The sequence below is a fragment of the Ovis canadensis genome, chromosome 24 (assembly GCF_042477335.2).
Source record: "Ovis canadensis isolate MfBH-ARS-UI-01 breed Bighorn chromosome 24, ARS-UI_OviCan_v2, whole genome shotgun sequence".
Lineage (NCBI taxonomy): Eukaryota > Metazoa > Chordata > Mammalia > Artiodactyla > Bovidae > Ovis > Ovis canadensis.
The window spans coordinates 33,800,439-33,816,863 of NC_091268.1; the positions used below are offsets into that span (position 1 = coordinate 33,800,439).

At 38.3% G+C, this 16,425-nt stretch overlaps 1 protein-coding gene across 2 annotated transcripts in view; it reads left to right on the forward strand.

The window, feature by feature from the left end:
* REXO5 (RNA exonuclease 5) overlaps window positions 1-16,425 on the forward strand; it is a 60,210-nt gene that overhangs the window by 16,196 nt on the left and 27,589 nt on the right. For both annotated transcript variants that reach the window (XM_069570286.1, XM_069570287.1), the window contains exons 6-9: window positions 8,362-8,450; window positions 9,672-9,787; window positions 11,947-12,085; window positions 12,228-12,322. In XM_069570286.1, coding sequence (XP_069426387.1) covers window positions 8,362-8,450; window positions 9,672-9,787; window positions 11,947-12,085; window positions 12,228-12,322 — 439 coding nt within the window. The remainder of the gene's footprint in view (window positions 1-8,361; window positions 8,451-9,671; window positions 9,788-11,946; window positions 12,086-12,227; window positions 12,323-16,425) is intronic.

The window sequence follows — 16,425 nt, forward strand, 5'->3', positions numbered from 1 at the left end:
AGTGTAAAAAGGTTCCCTTTTCTCCACACCCTCTCCAGCATTTATTGTTTGTAGAGTTTTTGATGGCAGCCATTCTGACCCACATAAGATGGTACCTCATTGTGGTTTTGATTTGCATTTCTCTAGTAACGAGTGATGTTAAAACACTCATTCATATTTTCATTTTTGTTAGCCATCTGTATGTCTTCTTTGGAGAAATGTCTGTTTAGTTCTTTGGCCCACTTTTTGATTGGGTCTTTTGTTTTTCTGGTATTGAGCTGCATGAACTGCTTATATATTTTAAAGATTAATTCTTTGTCAGTTGTTTCATTTGCTGTTATTTTCTCCCATTCTGGCGGCTGCCTTTTCACCTTGCCTATAGTTTCCTTCATTGTGCAAAAGCATTTAAGTTTAATTATGTCCCATTTGTTGTTTTTTGTTTTTATTTCCGTTACTCTGGGAGGTGGGTCATAGAGAATCTTGCTGTAATTTATGTCAGAGTGTTCTGCCTATGTTTTCCTCCAAGAGCTTTATAGTTTCTGGTCTTACATGAAGATCTTTAATCAATTTTGAATTTATTTTTGTGTATGGTGTTAGAAAGTGTTCTAGTTTCATTCATTTACGTGTAGTTGACCAGTTTTCCCAGCACCACTTGTTAAAGAGATTGTGTTTTCTCCATTGTATATTTTGCCTCCTTTGTCAAAGATAAGGTGTCCATAGGTGTGTGTCTTTGTGCCAGTGCCATACTGTCTTGATGACTGTAGCTTTGTAGTATAGTCTGAAGTCAGGCAGGTTGATTGCTCCCGTTCCATTCTTCTTTCTCAAGGTTGCTTTGGCTATTTGAGGTTTTTTTGTGTTTACATACAAATTGTGAGATTATTTGTTTTGGTTCTGTGAAAAATACTGTTGGTAGCTTTATAGGGATTGAATTTAATCTATAGATTAATTCGGGTAGTAAACTCATTTTTACTATATTGATTCTTCAGTCCACAAACATGGTATTTCTCCATCTATTTGTGTCATCTTTGATTTCTTTCATCATTGTTTTATAGTTTTTTGTATATAGGTCTTTTGTTTCTTTAGGTAAATGTATTCCTAAGTATTTTATTCTTTTCATTGCAGTGGTGAATGGGATTATTTCCTTAATTTCTCTTTTTGTTTCTTCATTGTTAGTGTATAGGAATGCAAGAGATTTCTCTGTGTTAATGTTATATCCTTCAACTTTACTATATCATTGATTAGCTCTAGTAATTTTCTGGTGGTGTCTTCAGGGTTTTCTATGTCCAGGATTATGTCATCTGCAAAAGGTGAGTTTTACTTCTTTTCCATTCTGGATTCCTTTTATTTCTTTTTCTTCTCTGATTGCTGTGGCTAGGGCTTCCGAAACTATGTTAGATAGTAGTGGTGAAAGTGGTGAACAAGACTTGTCTTGCTCCTGATTTTAGAGGAAATGCTTTAAATTTTTTGCCATTAAGGATAACGTTTACTATGGGTTTGTCATATATGGCTTTTATTATGTTGAGGTATGTTCCTTCTATGCCTGCTTTCTGGAGAATTTTTATCATAAATGGGTGTTGAATTTTGCCAATGGCTTTCTCTACATCTATTGAGATAATCATATAGTTTTTATCTTTCATTTTGTTAATATGGTATATCACATTGATTGATTTGCAAATATTGAAGAATCCTTGCATCTCTGGGATAAAGCCCACTTGGTCATGATGCGTGATCTTGTTAGTATGTTGTTGGATTCTGTTTGCTAGAATTTTGTTGAGGATTTTTGCATCTATGTTCATCAGTGGTATTGGGCTGTAGATTTCTTTTTCTGTGGCATCTTTGTCTGTTTTTGGTATTAGGGTGATGGTGGCCTCAGAATGAGTTTGGGAATTTACCTTGCTCTGCAATTGTCTGGAAGAGTTTGAGTAGGATAGGTTTTACCACTTCTGTAATTTTTTGGTGGAATTCACCTGTGAAGCCATCTGGTCCTGGGCTTTTGTTTGTTGGAAGATTTTTTATTACAGTTTTGATATCCATGCTTGTGATGATGGGTCTGTTAAGATTTCTCTTTCTTCCTGGTTCAGTTTTGGAAGGTTATACTTTTCTAAGAATTTGTCCATCTCTTCCAAGTTGTCCATTTTATTGGCATATAATTGCTCATGGTCCTCTCTTATGATCTTTTGTATTTCTGTGTTGTCTGTTGTGATTCTTCGTTTTCATTTCTAATTTTATTGGTTTGATTCTTCTTTTTTTCTTGATGAGTCTGGCTAAGTTTGTCTATTTACCTTCTCAAAGAATCTGCTTTTAGTTTTGTTGATCTTTGCTATAGTCTCCTTTGTTTCTTTTTCATTTATTTCTGCTCTGATTATTATGATTTCTTTCCTTCTACTAACTTTGGGGTTCTTCTTTTCTTCTTTTTCTAGTTGCTTTAGGTGTAAAGTTAGGTTGTTTATTTGATGTTTTTCTTCTTTTTTGAGGTAGGCTTGTATTGCTGTGAACCTTCCTCTTAGCACTGCTTTTACTGAATCCCATAGGTTTGGGGTTGTTGTGTTTTCATTTTCATTTGTTTCTATGCATATTTTGATTTCCTTTTTTATTTTTTCCATGATCTGTTGGTATGCAAAAGTGTGTTGTTTAGCCTTCATATGTTTATATTTTTAAATAGTTTTTTCTTGTAGTTGACATCTAATCCTACTGCATTGTGATCAGAAAAGATGCTTGAAATGATTTCAATTTTTTAAAATTTACCAAGGCTAGATTTATGGCCCAGGATGTGATCTATCCTGGAGAATGTTCTGTTTGCACTTGAGAAAAAGGGCAAATTCATTATTTTTGGGTGAAATGCCTTATAGATATCAATTAGGTCTAACTGGTCTATTGTATCATTTAAAGCTCATGTTTCCTTGCTAATTTTGTTTGGTTGATCTATCCATAGGTGTGAGTGGGGTAGTAAAGTCCCCCACTATTATTGTGTCACTGTTAATTTCCTATTTCATACTCATTACCATTTGCCTTATGTATTGAGGTGCCCCTATGTTGGTTGCATATATATTTATGATTGTTGTATCTTCTTCTTGGATTGATCCTTTGATCATTATGTAGTGTCATTCTTTATCTCTTATCATGGTCTTTATTTCAAGGTCTATTTTATCTGATATGAGTATTGCTACTCCTGTTTTCTTTTGGTCTCCATTTGTATGAAATAACTTTTTCCAGCCCTTCACTTTCAGTCTGTATGTGTCCCTTGGTTTGAGGTGGGTTTCTTGTAGACAGCATATATAAGGGGTCTTGTTTTTGTATCCATTTGGCCAGTCTTTTTCTTTTGGTTGGAATATTTAACCCATTTACATTTATCATAATTATTGATAAGTATGATCCCATTACCATTTGCTTTGTTGTTTTGGGTTCTTTTTTATAAACCTTTTCTGTGTTTCCTGTCTAGAGAAGATATTTTAACATTTGTTGAAGAGCTGGTTTGGTGGTGCTGAATTCTCTCAGCTTTTGCTTGTCTGTAAAACTTTTGTTTCCTCCTTTATATCTGAATGAGATCCTTGCTGGGTAGAGTAATCTTGGTTGTAGGTTATTCTCTTTCATAACTATGTCCTGCTATTCACTTCTGGCCTGAAGAGTTACTATTGAAAGATCACCTGTTATCCTTACGGGATTCCTCTTGTGTGTTATTTGTTGCTTTTTCCCTTGCTGCTTTTAATATTTGCTGTTTGTGTTTTATCTTTGTTAGTTTGATTAATATGTGTCTTGGGGTGTTTCACCTTGGATTTATCCTGTTTGGGACTCTCTGGGTTTTTTGGACTTGGGTGGCTATTTCCTTCCCCATTTTGGGAAGTTTTTTGCTTTTATCGCCTCAAGTGTTTTCTTTTGCCCTTTCTTTTTGTTTTCTTCTTCTGGGACACCTATGATTCCAGTGTTGGGGTGTTTAATATTGTCCCAGAGTTCTCTGAGGTTGTCGTCATTTAATTCTTTTCTTTTTTCCTCTCTGCTTCATTTATTTCCACCATTCTATTTTCCACCTCACTTATCCTCTCTTCTGCCTCAGTTATTCTACTGTTCGTTCCCTCCAGAGTGCTTTTAATCTCAGTTATTGCATCGTTCATTATTAATTGACTCTTCCTTATTTCTTCTAGGTCTTTGTTAAATATTTCTTGTATCTTCTCAATCCTTGTTTCTAGTCTACTTATCTGTAACTCCATTTTGTTTTCAAGATTTTGGATCATCTTTACTATCATTTTGAATTCTTTTTCAGGTAGACTCCCCATCTCCTCCTCTTTGGTTTGTCATGTTCCTTCACCTGCTGAATATTTCTCTGCGTTTTTCTTCTGTTTAGATTACTGTGTTTGGGGTGCCCTTTCTGCAGGCTGGAAGTTTGTGGTTCCTCTTAATTGTGAAGTCTGCTCCCTGTGGATGGGGTTGGAATAGTGGCTTGTCAAGTTTTTTTTTGGTTTGGCGAACTTGCGTCTGGGTTCTGGTGGGTGGAGTTGGATCTCTTCTCTCTGGAGTGCAATGAAGTGTCCAGTAGTTAAAGAGTCGGACACGACTGAGCGACTGAACTGAACTGTACTGAATGGGTTTGGCATGGCTTTGGGCAGCTCGTCTTTTAATGTTCAGGGTTGTGTTCCTGTTTTGCTGGAGAATTAGTGTGGCTTGTCTTGGACTGGAACTTACTGGCTCTTGGTTGGAGCTTGGTTTCAGTGTAGTTGTGGAGACTTTTGGGTGAGCTCTTGTCTATTAATGTTCCCTGGAGTCAAGAGTTCTCTGATGTTCTAAAGTTTTGGAGTTAAGCCTCCTGCCTCTGGCTTTCAGTCCTTCTCTTACTGTAGCCTTAAGACTTCTCCTTCCATACAGCACAGAAGATAAAACCCTTAGGTTAATGGCGAAACAATTCTCCATAGCCAGGGACACCAGGGAGATTCACAGAGTTATGTAGAGAAGAGAAGATGGAGGAAGGAGATAGACTTGACCTCGAGTGAAAAAGGGAGAGTCAAAAGGGGAGAGAGCAATCAAGCCAGTAATCAAATCCCTAAATGAAAATGGATACTGAACACTAGATTCTTAAAGGTACAAAATTGCTAACAAATATCAAGAAGCAAAGATTAAAAACCTAGAATAGAGGTTAGACTCTTATAAGTACAATATAAAAAATATAAAACAAAATCAATCACAAAAATTAAAAAAAATTATATATATAGAATTTGTTTTAAAAAACTAAGTTTTTTTTGAAAGGTAATAGTAGGCTATAAAAATGAAAGTTAAAGGAGTAATAAAGAACTAAAATTTTTTTAAAAAATTAAGAAGCGATAACAGTAAAAATATATCTAGGAATTTCTATGGAGCTGTTATGAACAGTGTGGGGTCAGTTCAGTGTCAGATAGTCCCTTGTTCCAGCTTGTAGTTGTTCTCAAGTTCTATAGGTGCCCCTCAAATGTGCACAGTCTCAGTATTAACTGCCGAGTTTTAGTCTGAGGCACCTGTCACTTCCAGAGTGGTTCCTCCTTCTTTATTTTGGCTTCCTCTTTGTAAATCTCTTCAGTGTATAATTTCCGCCCTGACACAGGGGTCAAAGGTGGCCACTTATTTAGGCTCAGTTGTTCAGTTGTGTTGTGGGGAGGGAGGGACACTGCAAACAAATACTGCTGGCATGTGGGGAGTGCTCATGGTAGATAGGCCACACTGGGTTTGCCACAGCCCAAGGCGGCATGTACTTCCTGGGTCCACACTTCTCAGGCTCCAGGGTGCTCTGCAAGGGCGCTGTCCCAAGTACGCCCTGCATTCTGTGCACTTCCCAGGTCTAAGCTGCTCAGGTTCTTGGATTCTCCATGGAGGGACAGACCCAGATGGGCTGTGCGTTTTGTGCCCTTCCAAGGTCCAAGCAGCTTATGTGAGACCTGGTGTTTGGCGACTACACTGTCCCAGGTGGGCTGTGTGTCTTATTCACCTCCCAGGTCCTGGCTGCTTGGTTTCCCAGGTGTGCAGTGAGAGCACAGTCCCAGATATGCCATGTGTCCCCTCTGGGGAGCTGATCTCAGGCTGCGATACTCCTGGCAGATGTCAACTGTCTAGGATCCCAGGAAGACATGGTTAGCAACTGGGAGCCTGCTCAGTTTGTTGGAAGATGTTGTCTCTGGGGCCAAGATTGCAGCAGCCCTTTGCCTCCCAGCTCTGGCAGTCACATGCCTATCTTTCTGCCTTTAGGGAGGGAGAGCCCTATACAGCAGCCAGCTTGCTGTCCTTTGGTATTTGCTCAATCCTCTGTTATGTGAGTACACCAGGGGTCACCATGTGTTGTTAGAGCCTTTTGAGGGAAAGGTCTTTTTTTCTTGTCTCTGTGGAGCCCATGGTTTGGATTGCTGTCTCACATTAGCTCCCTCAGATTGTCCTCAGGGCATTCAGGCCCGATCCTTGTCATGAGCCTCTATGCCACTTCTCCATCTCCACTTGTAGTTGCACATATTCTGTGGGTTTTTTTTTTCTCCTGGTTGTGTTGCCCTTTAAGATTCCAAAACTCCCCACAGACATGCCTGTGAGAGGGCTTCCTACTGTTTGGAAACTTCTCCTCCTTCATGACTCCCTCCCCAGGATGGGTCTCCATCCCTAAATCTTCTGTCTTAGATTTTGTCCTACCTCCTTTCAAAGAGATTGGACTGCCTTTGTGGGTGCCTGGTGTCCTTCACCAGTGTTCAGAAGTTGTTTTGTAGAAGTTGCTCAACATTCAAATGATCTTTTGATGAATTAGTTGGGGAGAAAGTGGTCTCCCCATCCTATTTCTCCTCTATCTTTGGACCGCTTCCCCCCAAACTGTTTTACAAGGCAGCTGCACCATTTTACATTCCCTCCAGCAATGTATAAGGTTTCCAATTTTTGCACATCCTTACCAACACTTGTTATACTCTTTTTGATTATACCCATCCTAGTGTGAATTAGTATCTCATTGTGATTTTGGTTTGTATTTCTCTGATGGCTGATGATATTCAGCATCTCATTATATGCTTATTGGCCATTTGTATATCTTTTCAGATCCTTTGTCCATTTTTTAATTGGGCTGTCTTTTTTTATTACTGGAGATCTTTTTGTATTCTGGATACATAAATTTCCTCTTAAAATAGATTTACTTAAAGTAAAAAAGCTATTTGTAAGATGGAGTTAACAGTTCATATATCATAGGATTGCCGTGAAGATTGAGTTAATGTACAGAAAAAGCTTAGCATGGGGCACATAGTGCTTTAAAAAAGTTATTTTGTGGTATTATTGATACTAATACTACAGATAAGGAGGTCAGCAAGTACCATGTCTCCAAGATTTGAGAATATTCCTTTTGGGTTAGACTGTTTTGATTCTTTTAATTGTAATCAGTTGGAAATTTCAAGGTATTGTGACATAGAAACTGGTCAAAGCTTTTCATACTCCCCTTAGTTTCTTGTCAGATAAAATCTAAATGTTACCTTTAACTGTTTCAGCTTCTCTCTGAAGGTAGGAATCTTCAGTGATTCAGACACTTTTGGGCTTCTGAGATGAATGTGCCTGATTTATTGACTTAGGAAGGGGTATCATAGAGCCTCTGTAGGGAATTTTCAGGCTGGGAGTCTAGAAAATGCAGCACATTTCTAAAAAGAGATCTCAGAGAAATTTTAAGGGTACTAGAGTGTATATGGTGAATGTTAGTTAAACTTTCGACCTTCAGTGAAATCCTTTCAGATCTCTGCTATGGTGGAATTTCATTCCTACTTTTTCTTGTTTTGTTTCAGTTCAGTTCAGTCACTCAGTCATGTCCGACTCTTTGCGACCCCATGAATCGCATCACGCCAGGCCTCCCTGTCCATCACCATCTCCCGGAGTTCACTCAGACTCATGTCCATCAAGTCCGTGATGCCATCCAGCCATCCCTTCCTCGGTCGTCCCCTTCTCCTACTGCCCCCAATCCCTCCCAGCATCAGTCTTTTCCAATGAGTCAAGTCTTCGCATGCGGTGGCCAAAGTACTGGAGTTTCAGCTTCAGCAATACCACATACAGTCATTTGCATACTTTATTCATCCTCTGTTAGTGCATACATGGAAAAGGTCCCGTGACTTTGGATTTAGGTACAATTTGTTATTGCTAATAAGGGGGAAAAAATTGTTACTTGGTAACTGCAAGGAAACCTAGGCCCTAGCATCCCCAATAACAGCAGCCTACATTATTCTCCCCAAATATAAAAATGAGTAGATGGATAAAAAATTAAGGACAGAAATTATCTCATTTAATCTTCATATTTCAGGTGTCTAATATAGAGAAAGCCCCACAAATGTGGAATCTCAGTTTTCCCTGAATAAATATAGGAGTGATATTTACCATTTCTAGTTCTAAAGGTAAATGTTTTATTCCTTTTCCTCCTAGGTTTTCCTGACTGTGAAAACTTTGTGCCTACCAAATGTAATGGTTCTGTAACAGACAACAGTCCTCTCTTTGGCCTTGACTGTGAAATGGTAAGTGCTACTTTTGATTTTCAACTGGAGTGTTGCACACTAGGGTCTAGTTGTCTTGATTGTGTTCAGTTCTAGCATTCAGTTTAAATAACTGAAAGTGGACCCATTTCATGACATTTTAGGAAAATTGAATCTTTGCTTCAGGATGAGGAGTAAATATCACATAAGTTTTCTAACTAGTCAATCTAATTTTTGATTATTACTCAAAGTTGATTGCTTCTGTTTTTGTTTTTTTTTTTTTCTGCACTGAGACTCTGTTGCTGTGTACAGGCTTTCTCTAGTTGCAGTGAGTAGGGACTACTCTGTAGTTGCAGTTCAAGGGCTTCTTGTGGTGGCTTATCTTGTTGCAGAACATAGACTTTAGGGCACATGAGCTTCAGCAATTGGAGTTCTTGGGCTTAGTTACTCTGTAGCAGCATGTGGAATCTTCCCAGACCAGGGACCAAACCCATGTCCCCTGCATTGGCAGGTGAATTCTAAATCACTGGACTACCAGTTGAAGCCTGCTTCTTTCTTTTGCACAGGTTTTTTCATTGTTGCCTTGAAGACTTGCCGCAGTTACCATTGATTTGACTTGGTTTTACACATTTAAGATTAGAAGAAGGATTTCCCTGCTTAAGCTTCCTTTATGCTTTACTTTTGTCTAAACCTCCTTTCAAATGCTGTGTATTCCCTCTCACTTAGTGCTCAAGTAATATTTTCTCAACTCTTTTAACAGTGGATAAGATCTAAGGATTTGGAGTCATATCAGGGTGTGTATCCTGGCCTTGCCTGTCTCCTTGGACAAACTAATTTCCTAATTCTCCCTTTGTGAAGTGAGGATAATGTTAGAGGCTGTTTCATGGGGTTATTATGAGATGGTATATGAAACACCTAGTATTGGTTTAGATAATAGTGCATGCTAGTGATATCTAGCATGATACTGGGTTGTAGTACACAGTAAGTGGTACAATTGTAATTGATGTTATTGTTTCTGTCCCTCTTAAGCACATCCTTCCCAGAGAAATTGTACTGTGTTGGTTACCTATAACTATAATAATGTTCAGTAGTCTGCCTAGCTTTAATTTCATTCATATTGGATCTTTTAGTCAGCAAACAGCTGTACTGTTGTCTCAGGGACCCCAGTAGATTAGAATAGATGACAGCTGATATAGTCTTAAATAATGAGAGAAAGCAAGAGCTTCCACAGTTTAGCAGCCTAACTACATCCTAATCTTTCAGTGCCTTACATCCAAGGGAAGAGAACTAACACGTATCTCACTGGTTGCTGAAGGAGGCGGCTGTGTTATGGATGAACTTGTTAAACCTGACAACAAGATTGTGGACTACCTTACCAGGTATTTTTAACCCTGCTTCCAGCTCTCGATAGATGTCAGACTAGGGTGGAATGAGACTTACCAGGAATAGCCTGTAGCTTCTATTTAGTTAAGTATTGTCTACTTACTATCAAAGAAAAGGCTGGGGTACCACAACTGTAAATTTTAATACTGAAATTGTACAATGTTGGTATATAATGCTCTTATCCTTCTTGCGCTCTAATTTCCCTATGACTTTAAGTTGCCAGAATATTATCTTCCTTGTCAGAATCTGAAAGTTGTAGCAACTGCCAAATATCTTTGCTCTCTGATAAGACCCCATCTGAAAAATCTATAAATCATCTTTTGGTTGTCAAATGATCTTAGGCCTTAATCTCCCTTGGCCCCAGAAACCAAAATGAAACTAAGTTTTTCCACAGCAGAAATTAAAAAAATTTTTTTATCATTCCAAAGATTAGCATGCAATTTCAGAATGTACACAGTACTGTTATTAGGCAAAGAAAAGCCAGGAAATATTACTGTTGTTGCCCTTTGTAGTTACATCTATCAGTTCAGGCTTACTTAGGCACAGAGAGGCCATGATAATGATGAAGACTGTCCTATTAGTAGACAAGACAATTACACGATATTGTTAGGGAACAGTCATATGTACAAAGCTGTATGTATAAGTGTGTTTGTCATAGTATTGCAAAAATATGGGAATATGAATATAGGGGGTTGGTTAAAATGAAAATGGGGTGTTGGTTAAAATGGTATATCTACTTAATGGAGTACTCTAACCATTTAAAAGGATGTGCTAGAATAGATTTAGTGATATGAAAATTTGTTCATGACATATAGAAAATGTTATGTTTATATTATATAGTAATATGCATTATGATTGCCATGTAGCTTGTGGGATCTTAGTTCCCCAGTCAAGGATCAAATCTGGCCCACCGCAATGAAAGCAGGGAATCTTAACCTCTGAACCACCAGGGTAGTCCCATGATAACATTTTTAAAATTTTATTTATTTTTTCATTTTTTAAATTTAAATTTATTTATTTTTAATTGGAGGACAATTGCTTTACAATATTGTGTTGGTTTATGCCATACATCAACATGAGTCAGTCATAGGCACACATATGTCCCCTTCCTTGTGAATCTCTCTCCCACCTTCTACCCCATCCCATCCTACTTGGTAGTCACAGAGCACTGGATTTGCACTCCCTGTATTATACAGCAGATTCCCATCAGCTATTTATTTTACATATGATAATATATATGTTTCCATGCTACTCTCTATTCAACCCACCCTCTCCTTTTCGCCATGTCCACAAGTCTGTTCTTTATGTCTGTGTCTCCATTGCTGCCCTGCAAATAGGTTCATCAGTACCATATTTCTAGATTCTATATATATGAATTAATATATGATATTTGTTTATCTCTTTCTGACTTTACTTCACTCTGTATAATAGACTCTATGTTCATCCACCTCATTAGAACTGACTCAAATGCATTCATTTTTATGGGTGAATAATATTCCATTCTATATATGTACCACACCTTCTTTATCCATTTGTCCATGAACATCCTAAGTTGCTTCCACGTCCTATCATAAATAGTGCTGCAATGAACATTTCGGGTACATGTGTCTTTTTCAGTTATGGTTTTCTTAGGGTTATATGCCTAGTAATGGGATTGTTGAGTCCTATGGTAGTTTTATCCCGTTTTTTAAGGAATCTCCATACTGTCTTCCATAGTGGCTGTATCAATTTATATTCCTACCAACAGTACAAAAGTGTTCCTTTTCTCCATACTCTCTCCAGGATTTATTTGTAGATTTTTGGATGATGGCCATTCTGACACGTGCATTTCTGAAATAATGAACCATGTTGAGCACTTTTTCATGTGCTTATTAGCCATTGCATTTTTATAAAAATGAAACATACATGAATATATATGTATCAAAAAATATGAAAGGGTATTTATTAAAGTGTAAAAAGTGATCTCTGGGTAGTGGGATTATAGGCAGTTTTTAATTTCTTCTTTGTTTATTTTCAACCTTATTACACTAAGCATTTATTAATGTTTTATGAATTTTTTAAAATATTCTTTTCGAGTGGCTTTCCAGGGAGGAAAACTTAGTAATATCTTGGTTTTTCCATTTCTCTGTTGTTTTTTTTGTTGTTGTTGTGAAAGTTTCTCAGGAATCACAAAGAAGATTCTTAAACCAGTGACAACCAAACTCAAAGATGTACAGAGACAGTTGAAGATCCTTCTTCCTCCTGATGCTGTGTTAGTGGGCCACTCCTTAGATTTAGATCTCAGAGCACTGAAAGTGAGTATCTGATTTAGGACTTAGTTTTTCTAGCATATGAGCCTGTTTTATCTATCTTAGATCTAAAGCCTTCTGTTTCCCAGTCCACTTATTTTTTCCTTTAGCATAGGATGCTACTCATTCTATTCTCTTTCCTCCTCAGATGATACATCCATATGTTATTGATACATCATGGCTTTATGTCAGAGAGCAGGGCAGAAGATTTAAGCTCAGGTTCTTAGCCAAAGCTATTTTGGGGTAAGTTTGTTTGAATATTATAATATTATCCTGATAGACTGCATATAAATTAGCAGATTGTATCTTATTTAAAGCATATTGCAAAAGTTTGGCCTCTCTGCTCTTCCTCTCTCTTAGTTTGTAAACATTATTAGGAATTCTGAGGTCCTAACTTCAGAGAGAAGTATGACTCATAAATGAAAAAACTTTGGGAATACAAAAAGGAGTTACATTCGTAGCTGAAGGTTGATGGATAGAACTGGACAGAAGAGGCAGAAAAGTTACCCAAAACTTTGAAACATAACATTCCTATATTGATAGTATCCTACTACGTATAAACACATGTATAATGATGTTCATTATAGTGTGGTTTAAAATAGCCCCCAAATCTTCAGATATTCTACAAGACTAGTTAAATAAATTATGGTTATCTATATAAATGATGCTTTGTTATTGAATGTGATGATATGTGCTAATAGTTCAGTTCAGTTGCTCAGTGTGTCCGACTCTTTGTGACCCCATGGACTGCCCCACACCAGGCCTCCCTATCCATCATGAGTTCCTGGAGTTTACTCAAACTCATGTCCATTGAGTTGGTGATGGCACCCAACCATCTCATCCTCTGTCGTCCCCTTCTCCTCCTGCCTTCAATCTTTCCCAGCATCAGGGTCTTTTCAAATGAGTCAGTTTTTTGCAGCATGTGGCCAAAGTATTGCAGTTGCAGCTTCAGCATTACTCCTCCCAATGCATATACAGGACTGATTTCCTTTAGAATGGACTGGTTGGAATCCTTGCAGTCCAAGGGACTCTCAAGAGTCTTCTTCAACACCACAGTTCAAAATCATCATTTCTTCAGTGCTCAGCTTTCTTTATAGTCCAACTCTCACATCCATACATGACTACTGGAAAAACCATAGCTTTGACTAGATGGACCTTTGTTGGCAAAGTAATGTCTCTGCTTGTTAATACACTGTCTAGGTTGGTCATAACTTTTCCAAGGAACAAGTATCTTTTAATTTCATGGCTGCAGTCACCATCTGCAGTAATTTTGACTGTGACTGGTGATGGAAGTAAAGTCTGATGCTATCAAGAGCAGTATCACATTGAAACCTGGAATGTTAGGTCCATGAATCAAGGCAAATTGGAAGTGGTCAAACAGGAGATGGCAAGAGTGAATGAACATTGACATTTTAGAAATCAGTGAACTAAAATGGACTGGAATGGGTAAATTTAACTCAGATGACCATTATATCTACTACTGTGGGCAAGAATCTGTGAGAAAAAAATGGAGTAGCCATCATAGTCAACAAAAGAGTCTGAAATGCAGTACTTGGATGCAATTTCAAAAATGACAGAATGATCTCAGTTCATTTCCAAGGCAAACCGTTTAATATCACAGTAATCCCAAGTCTAGCCCTGACCAGTGATGCTGAAGAAGCTGAAGTTGAAGGGTTCTATGAAGACCTATAAGACCTTCTAGAACTAACACCCAAAAAAGATGTCCTTTTTATTAGAGGAGATTGGAATGCAAAGGTAGGAAGTCAAGAAATACCTGGAGTAAAGGCAAATTTGGCCTTGGAATACAGAATGAAGCAGGGCAAAGGCTGATAGAGTTTTGCCAAGAGAATGTACTGGTCATAGCAACACCCTCTTCCAACAACTCAAGAGAAGACTCTACACATGGACATCACCAAATGGTCAATACCGAAATCAGATTGATTATATTCTTAGCAGCCAAAGATGGAGAAGCTCTATACAGTCAGCAAAAACAAGACTGGAAGCTGACTGTGGCTCCGATCATGAACTCCTTATTGCAAAATTCAGACTTAAATTTAATGAAGTAGGGAAAACCACTAGACCATTCAGGTATGACCTAAATCCAATCCCTTATGATTATACAGTGGAAGTGACAAATAGATTCAGGGGATTAGATCTGATAGAGTGCCTGTAGAACTATGAATGGAGGTTTATGACATTGTAGAGGAGGCAGTGATCAAAAGCATCCCCAAGAAAAAGAAATGAAAAAAGGCAGAAAGGTTGTCTGAGGAGGCCTTATAAATAGCTATGAAAAGAAGAGAAGCAAAAGGCAAAGGAGAAAAGGAAAGATATACCCATCTGAATGCAGAGTTCCAAAGAATAGCAAGGAGAGATAAGAAAGACTTCCTCAGTGATTAATGCAAAGAAATAGAGGAAAACAATAGAATGGGAAAGACTAGAGATCTCTTCAAGAAAATTAGAGATACCAAGGGAATATTTCATGCAGAGATGGACTCAATAAAGGACAGAAATGGTATGGATCTCTCAGAAGCAGAAGATATTAAGAAGAGGTAGCAAGAATACACTGAAGAACTATACAATAAAGATCTTCACAACCCAGATAATCACGATCATGTGATCACTCACCTAGAGCCAGACATCCTGAAATACGGAGTCAAGTGGCCCTTAGGAAGCATCACTACAAACAAAGCTAGTGGAGGTGATGGAATCCCAGTTGAGCTATTTCAAATCCTAAAAGATGATGCTGTGAAACTGCTGCAGTCAGTATGTCAACAAATTTGGAAAACTCAGCAGTGGCCATGGTACTGGAAAACGTCAGTTTTCATTCCAATCCCAAAGAAAGGTAATGCAAAAGAATGCTTAATCTACTGCACAATTGTACTCATCTCACACACTAGCAAAGTATTGCTCAAAATTCTCCAAGCCAGGCTTCAACAGTACATGAACCATGAACTTCCTGATGTTCAAGCTGGATTTAGAAAAGGCAGAGGAACCAGAGATCAAATTGCCAACATCCGTTGGATCATTAAAAAAGCAAATGAGTTCCAGAAAAACATCCCTTTCTGCTTTATTGAGTATGCCAAAGCCTTTGACTGTGTGGATCACAATAAACTGTGGAAAATTCTTCATGAGATGGGAATCCCAGACCACCTGACCTGCCCCCTGAGAAATATGTATGGCAGGTCAAGAAGCAACAGTTAGAACTGGAACAACAGACTGATTCCAAATCGGGAAAGGAGTACATCAAGGCTGTATATTGTCACCCTGCTTATTTAAGTTATATACAGAGTAGATCATGAGAAATGCGGGACTGGATGAAGCACAAGCTGGAATCAAGATTGCCAGGAGAAATACCAATAACCTCACACGTGCAGATAACACCACACTTATAGGAGAAAACGAAGAAGAACTAGAGAGCATCTTGATGAAAGAGGAGAGTGAAAAAGTTGGCTTAAAGCTCAACATTCAGAAAACTAAGATCTTGGTATCTGGTCCCATCACCATGGCAAATAGATGGGGAAACAGTGACAGATTTTTTTTTTTTGCACTCTAAAATCACTGCAGATGGTGGCTCCAGCCATGAAATGTGCAATAAAGGGATGTCTAAGATGTTACTGAGAAAAAATCTGGGGATTATTCTCCAATTTATAGATTAATCTCACTAAAATGGAGATTCAGAAAAAGATTCAAAGATTTTGAGATATTGATATGATGTAGCTTAGATTTAGATACATCTATAGACAGAAGTATGAGTGAGTGAGTGAGTGAGTGAAGTTGCTCAGTCGTGCCTGACTCTTTGCGACCCCATGGACTGTAGCCTAACTAGGTTCCTCCATCCATGGGATTTTCCAGGCAAGAATACTGGAGTGGGTTGCCATTTCCTTCTCCAGGAGATCTTCCCGATCCAGGGATTGAACCCATGTCTCCCACATTGTAGGCAGACGCTTTACCATCTGAGCCCCACCAGGGAAGAGATGTATTTAAAACAATTTTTTAAATAATGAGACTTCTCTGGCATTTCAGTGCTTCCAGTGGAGGGGGCACAGGCATCATCCTTGGTCAGGGAACTAAGACCTATATGCCACACAGTGTAGTCAAAAAATTAAAATAAAAGAACTTTAGGTATATAATAGACATGCATGCATGCATACCAAGTTGCTTCAGTTATGTCCAACTCTTTGCGACCCTGTGGACCATAGCCCACCTGGGGCTTCTATCCATGGCATTCTCCTGGCAAGAATACTGGAGTCGGTTGCCATGCCCTTTTCCAGGGGATCTTTCCAACCCAGGGTTTGAACCTATGTCTCTTAACTCTACCTGCATTGTTAGGAGTGTTCTTTACCACT